Source organism: Gymnodraco acuticeps, unplaced genomic scaffold, assembly GCF_902827175.1.
Source record: "Gymnodraco acuticeps unplaced genomic scaffold, fGymAcu1.1, whole genome shotgun sequence".
Lineage (NCBI taxonomy): Eukaryota > Metazoa > Chordata > Actinopteri > Perciformes > Bathydraconidae > Gymnodraco > Gymnodraco acuticeps.
This window is the reverse complement of record NW_022990810.1, coordinates 12,501-21,036: the sequence shown is the minus strand read 5'-3', so window position 1 is coordinate 21,036 and position 8,536 is coordinate 12,501. Positions and strand designations below refer to the sequence as shown.

General features: G+C 42.1%; 1 protein-coding gene across 2 annotated transcripts in view; it reads right to left on the bottom strand.

Moving 5' to 3' along the window:
• Nucleotides 1–3,967: 3,967 nt before the first annotated feature.
• Nucleotides 3,968–8,536, bottom strand: part of lipf (lipase, gastric) — a 14,944-nt gene continuing 10,375 nt past the window's right edge. For both annotated transcript variants that reach the window (XM_034232812.1, XM_034232811.1), the window contains exons 5-11: nt 7,679–7,788; nt 7,445–7,581; nt 7,039–7,185; nt 6,712–6,783; nt 6,553–6,621; nt 4,697–4,807; nt 3,968–4,311 (exon numbers count right to left, since the gene is read on the bottom strand). In XM_034232812.1, coding sequence (XP_034088703.1) covers nt 4,186–4,311; nt 4,697–4,807; nt 6,553–6,621; nt 6,712–6,783; nt 7,039–7,185; nt 7,445–7,581; nt 7,679–7,788 — 772 coding nt within the window. In that variant the 3' untranslated portion in view covers nt 3,968–4,185. The remainder of the gene's footprint in view (nt 4,312–4,696; nt 4,808–6,552; nt 6,622–6,711; nt 6,784–7,038; nt 7,186–7,444; nt 7,582–7,678; nt 7,789–8,536) is intronic.

The following is an 8,536-nucleotide window of genomic DNA, read 5'->3' as shown; positions in this document are numbered from 1 at the left end:
CTCCTCCTCCTCCTCCTCCTCCTCCTCCTCCTCCTCCTCCTCCTCCTCCTCCTCCTCCTCCTCCTCCTCCTCCTCCTCCTTCAGGACGGAGAAACCGCGCTGGACGTCTCCATCAGACTGAAGTTCAGGAAGATCGTGAACTTGCTGAAGAAGGAGCGCTAACCTGGCAGATCACTAACCCTAAATTCAATGGCATTAAAACGCTTAAAAAGCTGCTGAAGGTTAATCCATAGGTTGATCCATAGGTTGATCCATAGGTTGATCCATAGGTTAATCCATAGGTTGATCCATAGGTTGATCCATAGGTTGATCCATAGGTTGATCCATAGGTTGATCCATAGGTTGATCCATAGGTTGATCCATAGGTTGATCCATAGGTTAATCCATAGGTTGATCCATAGGTTGATCCATAGGTTGATCCATAGGTTAATCCATAGGTTGATCCATAGGTTGATCCATAGGTTCATCCATAGCTTCATCCATAGCTTCATCCATAGGTTCATCCATAGGTTCATCCATAGGTTCATCCATAGGTTAATCCATAGCTTCATCCATAGGTTCATCCATAGGTTAATCCATAGCTTCATCCATAGGTTCATCCATAGGTTAATCCATAGCTTCATCCATAGGTTCATCCATAGGTTCATCCATAGGTTCATCCATAGGTTGATCCATAGGTTAATCCATAGGTTAATCCATAGGTTGATCCATAGGTTGATCCATAGGTTGATCCATAGGTTAATCCATAGGTTGATCCATAGGTTGATCCATAGGTTGATCCATAGGTTGATCCATAGGTTGATCCATAGGTTGATCCATAGGTTGATCCATAGGTTGATCCATAGGTTGATCCATAGGTTGATCCATAGGTTAATCCATAGGTTGATCCATAGGTTAATCCATAGGTTGATCCATAGGTTAATCCATAGGTTGATCCATAGGTTGATCCATAGGTTGATCCATAGGTTGATCCATAGGTTGATCCATAGGTTGATCCATAGGTTGATCCATAGGTTGATCCATAGGTTGATCCAATGTGTCTGTGTGACTTTGAAATGATTACTGATAATCCATCATAATATTTATGTCAATAAGAGTAGTTTTCATATATAGCTGCTATGATGCTATGAGAGTATGACAGCTTCCGGCTCCGGGGCATGCTGGCTATGCATCACTCATTCACCAATGGGTAATGTTTAGATGGATTTTAGGAACGTCCCCTCGATTCTATTGTCTGTGACGGTTCAAAAGAGCTGTCAATCATCAACATTTACCGATGGGTTCCAGAGATATGGAAAATCCACTCAAATGACCCCATTTTGCTAAACCTCTAAAAAGGTCAAATGTCACTTGTTTTGCATCAATCTTGATACAGGGTACTTATTATATGTTGTACTTTGGATTCCTAAAGCTTTTAGTCTACTAACCCATCATCCAAGGTTAGTTTTCACTAAGTCATGTTTTATTTTTGGGCGGACACAATAATTTAATTTTTTTTACTGTGTTCAATCTGAATTTCCTTTAAAATAAAAACATCTATATTGATTCTGACTCTTCTGCATCCAACTCACAGGTTTATCATTACTTTGAGAACAAAGATTATTAATGTTCCCCTTCTAGAAAATATGGTCATTTGTTCTTAAATCTGTTTGTAGATAAGATGTAACATACAGATCAATTTATACATTTGTAATTCTCTTAAATAATTAAATAAAACATGTAAAGAGTGTGTTGTTGTTATGATTTATTATTGTTCACATTTAAAAGATTAGAAAATGTCAGAAATTACAATAAAAATATGGTAAAAGTGAAGCCCCGCCCCCTACAAGGCTCCTGATTGGATGCGGTGGTTCCTCCTGATTGACAGCAGGATAAGCGTTGTGCACACAGGTTGAAAGGATAACATGTGACTTCCTGCAGACACTTTAAAGAGGTCTCCAGATGTTTTCTGAGGTAACAGCCCAGGTGTTTCAACAGGTGAACACCGACTGCATGCTAACAGCAAGCTAACGTGCTAACGAGCAGTAAACAGAACACAGTGAAGGCTGATGGGAAGGTCTTTCTTTAACCACTAATACTGCATGTTAGAAAGCTTTGAGTATAAATCCTGCATTACAAGTATAACAAAGAAATGTGTTACAAATATAAAAGTAATCATTAAAAAGCTAAATGTGCTTTTATGCTTTATCAACTGTGCTTATTATTCATGCAGTAACATGTAAGAGCTGATAGAGATAGGTCACAGTTTCATATTCAGTTATACATTCAAACCTATTATTCTGATCATGAATCAATAACCCATCATATTCAGATTCAACCCTTTCTGACATTTTATAGACCGACCGACTCATCTCAAAGATTAAAAGATGTTAAAAAAGGTCTATAGATAGAGCCCTGCTTAAAACACACACACGCTCACACACACACATGCTCACACACACATACACACACACACATGCTCACACACACATACACACACACACACACACACATACACACATACTAGGGCTGTGCGATTATGGCAAAAATCATAATCACGATTATTTGGGTCAATAATTGATATCACGATTATTTTGACGATTATTCATTGACCATTTATTGAACTTTAAAACAAATAATATTTGACCAATAAACAAGATCAACAAATATGTTGGAGCGCACTTCCAAAACCATACTAAACATATATTAATAATATGATAAATAAAAATAAATTAGACCAAAATAAATGAAATCAAACATGTTGCAGTGCACTGTCACAACCTACTGAAAACTCCTTAACATATAGCCAACATTTTGGTAAAACATATTCAACATATTCCACTCAGTTAAACGTTGAAGGCTGGCCAACCGTCATGGTCCAGAAGTAACAGGAAATAAATGTTGAACTACAATTTAAGACCAAATAAAAATGTTTAGGCCACCATGGCAAATGCTGGTAGGGCTGCTCATGTCATCTCTTAAAGATTGTTCGCAAGAAACACCAGCCTGTTTACATGGTCTGGTTTCAGAGATGAGCGCAGGCAGGGGACGATATTGCCACCTGTACTGAAGACCCTCAGCCACATGGGGTGACGCCGGCCAATCACAAAGCTTTGATGCGTTCAAGTGCATTATTCTGGCACAGGAAGATTATGTTACAGGACATTAACGATAAAACAGAATATTGTTGTTCTATTTTTAGACACATCTCGCGATCGACTGGTTGGGCACCGCTGGGCTAGACCATAGGTCTGTTGTGGTAGCAAAGGAGTCAGCTGAAGCCACATCTCTCTCAACTTCCCCACAGCATTTGTCATATAGCGCAGGCAGCGCAGACCTGCTGAAATAATACAGAGACGGCATCGCGTAACGCTTGTCCAACGTGTTGACAAGTTGCTTAAAGCCCTGGTTGCTAACAGTGCTAACTGGGCACATATCTTTAGCGATGTGAAATGTAATGGCACCTGTAATATCTCTGTGTCTCTGCGAGCTCGTCGCGTAGGCCGTTGCTCTGTACAATGCGTCCAGAATCGATGACGGTGATGATGTGGTGGATGAAGTCGAGCGGGCATCTGCTTTTTGTTGTATTACTGCCCGGTCGTATTGCACTTTGTGGTTGTATTTCAGCTGATTAAAGAGATTGGTTGTGTTAGCGTGTGGTGCCAACACAACCTGGTAACAAATCCTGCACTATACTTTGTTTTGCTCCACGTCGGACTCCTGAAAGCCAAAGTACTTCCAAATAGTGGAAATAGTTGTACCCTTCTTTTTAACGAGTTGCTGCACTTGATCTGACATATTCGCTCGCGCTGAACACTCACAACACATGTCACTCCCACGTGGCCGAGTGGGCTTTCAGGGAGGGGCGAAAGCGCACCCAGCAAAAATAATCGTATTTTGTCAATTATGCTGTTTTCATAATCGTCGCAAACCATAATCGTAATCGCGATTAAAATGCGATTAATTGCACAGCCCTAACACATACATACACACACATGCTCACACACACATACTCACACACACATGCTCACACACACATGCTCACACACACATACACACACATGCTCACACACACACACACACAGACACACACACACACTTTCCTCATTGAAACCTTTAGAGGTCCTGCTGCTGGTGTAAAGTCCAGTGGTCCCCACGCTGTGCTGCAGACGTGAACAGGCCCTCACACACTCGGTGTGGTGCTCTCTAGTGGCGGTCCTGCTGCAGCAGCTTCAGGATGGACGGGAACATCTGCTCCGGAGCGTCCAGACCCCAAATGAAGTCCAGATGGTCCCAGTGCTCGATGTGCTTATGGAACACCAGGTTAGATACCTGCAGGACGCCAGGAGGAGATCACAAGATAACATCAGAAGTACTTTATTGATCCCAATTTGGGAAGCTTTTGGCATTGTACGATAACAATTAAAAGAAATAAACAATCCAAAATGTAAACATTTCAATAGAAATAAAATGTTGAATTCCAGATGTGCTGTAACAGAATATGAAGCAGGATATTATATATACAGAAGTATGAGAGGAATGGAATATTAGATTGAATATAAATGTAAAATGTACAGTGTGATGTGTAATATATAAAGAAGATAATAAATACATGTTTAATATTGAAACCCTTTCAGAATAACAATGATGGAGATTATTCTGCTCGTTATTGTTGTCCTGGTTTAAAGCCTTCATTGTGAAGGAGAGAGAGTCTGACCTGAGTGAGGAGGACGGCCACGTCTTTGGGGTCCGCCAGCGTATCGTGTCCCCCTGAAAACAGCGCGGTGGGAACCTTCATGTCCTGGACCTTGTACTGAGGGGGAGTGGACTGAGGACGGACAGACAGGAAGTGTTGATTTATCTTTCCAGCACACTTAAAAGTCTGATGTTAGCTTGGACAGCAGGTCAGGAGGCAGCAGCTCTTCTTCATGTCATTTTAGTTTCCTGATGAATTAAACCCATTCTTAAGGTTACTGAGTAAGGGCTAATGTGCAGCAAGGCACACGTTCTTGTGTATGGGGAACAGAACACCCTTCATGCTGATCCAAGCTCCCTGATCCGCCTGTCGGGTGTTCTTTCCCCATAATGACCGCCTCGCTGCACATTACCCCGCTTATTACACGGCCAGATACTGAACAAACTAAGGAATCGACTCTCAATATTACAGGTGAGGTAAGTTTGAGAAACCGGCTCGAGATACACTTGTTGTTATATTCCATGGAATGCTCTCAACGTCCCGATAGCAATGAATATCTGAAGTGCTTTGAAGCCGTGGTTCTGTAGAAAGCTCGACCAATCATCTGAGCTGGCTAAAGTAACTGGATGGCCTACCTGCCTGTCAGCCTTCCATCTGGGCACACACTGATCTCGTGCCCTCATTGGTCATGTGCGCGTTCGTGTGTGTTGGAGGAGGGGCTCTGTGAGGAAGTAGCAGATTTCTTCCGGGTGTGTATTTTCAAATTCTAGCGCACTCGAGCTGGTTTCTCAAACTTACCTGCCCCACCTTTAATTGAAACGATTTAAAAAATGGTCGTATTTCTTCCGCTAAGAAAAAAAAATTTCCGTTCCACCAACGGCTGGAACTGCGACAACCACAACGTTATGGCAGCACTGTCGAACTCTGTTCACAGTTTCTGATCCACTAACAAGTCCTTAAACCCTGCAGAGCCCACCTCGTGTTCCTGTGAGTGTTCACTTCCTCTCTGCCTTCTTCTGGGGATTTATCTGGCATCCAGCACTCCGTCTTTTAACCTCATTTCCTTTCTCTTTCTTGATCCGCTAAGAAAAATAGTCCGTTGTTACCGTTTGAACTAACGTAGCAACGGCGGGAACTGCTTCGATAGTGTTTTTGAGGAGCTTTTTGATTACAGATTTGAAAACATCGCTGCTTGCTTTAAAAGTAGAACACTTCATGAAGTCAAACCTTGGGAAGTATCTAGATATCCTGCCCTAATGCCAAAGGAACTGCACACTGAATATGTGTCGCCGTTTGATGTCTATGTCTGGACCGCTGCGTAACAAGGAGGGTTTCCGCCCCGTTACTTCTCCGCTGTGTTCTTGTCGCTCTTGTCTTGTCAGTTAGGCCAAACTGTATACAGTTAAATCAACCAGACTTCTTTGTGCAGATGTGAGCGTCCTTAACAGCGGTCAATAAGTCCTTGACAGCGGTCTGTCTGTTCTGGATTAACAACGTGTCACGTGTTCTGTATTGACCAATCAGAATCGAGTATTCAACTAAGCCATGTAATAAAATGTTATTAATATTATTACCAAACGAATATTGTAATTTAAAAAAATTAAGAACAAATACAAATATATACTTAGGCAAGACACAGATTTGTTAAAAACCCAGTATATATTATTACTATACAAATATATCAGTAAGTGTTGTTTTGGTGTTACACCTTGTGTTTTCACATCATTATCTTAAACATTGTCAGTTTTCTTTTGTTGTTTTTGTTAAACTAGTTTCAGAACCTGAGTTCTAAGGAGCCAAACAAAACTAAGAAAGATATAAAGTATAAAAACTGTTGAGTGAACTGAAAGAGACTCTCAGGTGTTGCAGAGTCTCACCTGGTTGTAGTGTTTCATGTTCCCTCTGGCTCCAAAGTCGAAGGCCATCAGTTTCCCGCCGTGAACCGCCTGAAATCAACGAGGTGTTTAGGGTCCCGGTAATGAATAATGTACATCAGGGTCCCCATAAGTACACGAAGACAGGTATGTGTGTGTTACCTGGGCCCAGTGGACCATGTTCATGACCGAGGTCCCGGCAGGACAGTGTTCAGTGTAGACCGGCGTCCGAGACTGGAAACAAAAAACTGATATTTCAAAACTGAAATCATAACCCCGCCCCCCAGTGGTGGTTTTTATTTTAACGTACTACAATCTAAATATAAGATAAGATAAGAAAGGACTTTATTTATCGCGAAATAAATAGTTGTGAGAAATACAAAAATACAATAAACTAAGCAACATAAAAATAAAACTGTACACTAACATTGCAGTAAAAAGAGCAATTAAATAACGCTTTTTGTTGTTGTTGTTGTTGTTGTTACCCACCACGTTGAGGTTCTTCTCGTCGAAGCCGCAGAGGATGAAGAAAATGTTTCCGCACAGCTTGCTGAGAGGCTGCTCCGCACAAATGTGTTCTGCAAACCACTCGATCATGTGACTCTGAGGCAGGAAGTCCTGCCTACCAAACAGATCCTGGGGACAGGAAATCAATTAACCAATTAACATACAGGAAATCAATTAACAAATTAACATACATCAAATCAATTAACCAATTAACATCCAAACTGAGGAAAACGATAACTATTAGCTTGGTAACAATCCTGTGATATGAAGTCATTAGCAGGTCACGTGTAATTAGCTTTTTAGGTTTTATCTTTTTTAATCTATGATATTAGTTTAGTTAGCAGGTAATCTGATAGCATCTCGTTAGCATCTCGTTAGCATCTCGTACCCAGATGAAGAAGTCGGGCATGACGGAGAGTTTGGTCATCGGGCTGGAGGCGAAGGAGACGGTCGCTACTGGAGCTAAACCGATGAACATCTTGATCTTATTGGCCAGCTCGGGCAGCGTGGAGAACGCTATGAATGCTGGAAAATCAGAGACAGAGAGGCGGAGTCTGGTGTGGAAGCTCATTAACAAGTGTGTGTGTGTGTGTGTGTGTGTGTGTGTGTGTGTGTGTGTTACCGATGGTGGTTCCCTGAGAGTGTCCGATGTAGTAAATCTGCTCCTGACCCGTCACCTTCTGGATGTGGTTCACCGCGGCAGGGAGGTCCTTCAGCGCCATCTCATCATAACTACACACACACACACACACACACACACACACACACACACACACACACACACACACACACACACACACACACACACACACACACACACACACACACACACACACACACACACACACACACACACACACATACACACAGATTTAAAACGTCATAGTTCACTAAATTAATTAATTAACAGATTAATTTAGTCCTGCTCTGTTTTACATTTGTTATTAATAGTGTGTTTGATGGTGTTTACATGAGCGTGGGGCGTTCAAGAACTAGCGTGGGGCGTTCAAGAACTAGCGTGGGGTGTTCAAGAACTAAAACTAGCGTGGGGCGTTCAAGAACTAGCGTGGGGCGTTCAAGAACTAGCGTGGGGCGTTCAAGAACTAGAGTGGGGCGTTCAAGAACTAAAACTAGCGTGGGGCGTTCAAGAACTAGAGTGGGGCATTCAAGAACTAAAACTAGCGTGGGGCGTTCAAGAACTAGAGTGGGGCGTTCAAGAACTAAAACTAGCGTGGGGCGTTCAATAACTAGAGTGGGGCATTCAAGAACTAAAACTAGCGTGGGGTGTTCAAGAACTAAAACTAGCGTGGGGCGTTCAAGAACTAAAACTAGCGTGGGGCGTTCAAGAACTAAAACTAGCGTGGGGCGTTCAAGAACTAAAACTAGCGTGGGGCGTTCAAGAACTAAAACTAGCGTGGGGTGTTCAAGAACTAAAACTAGCGTGGGGCGTTCAAGAACTAAAACTAGCGTGGGGCGTTCA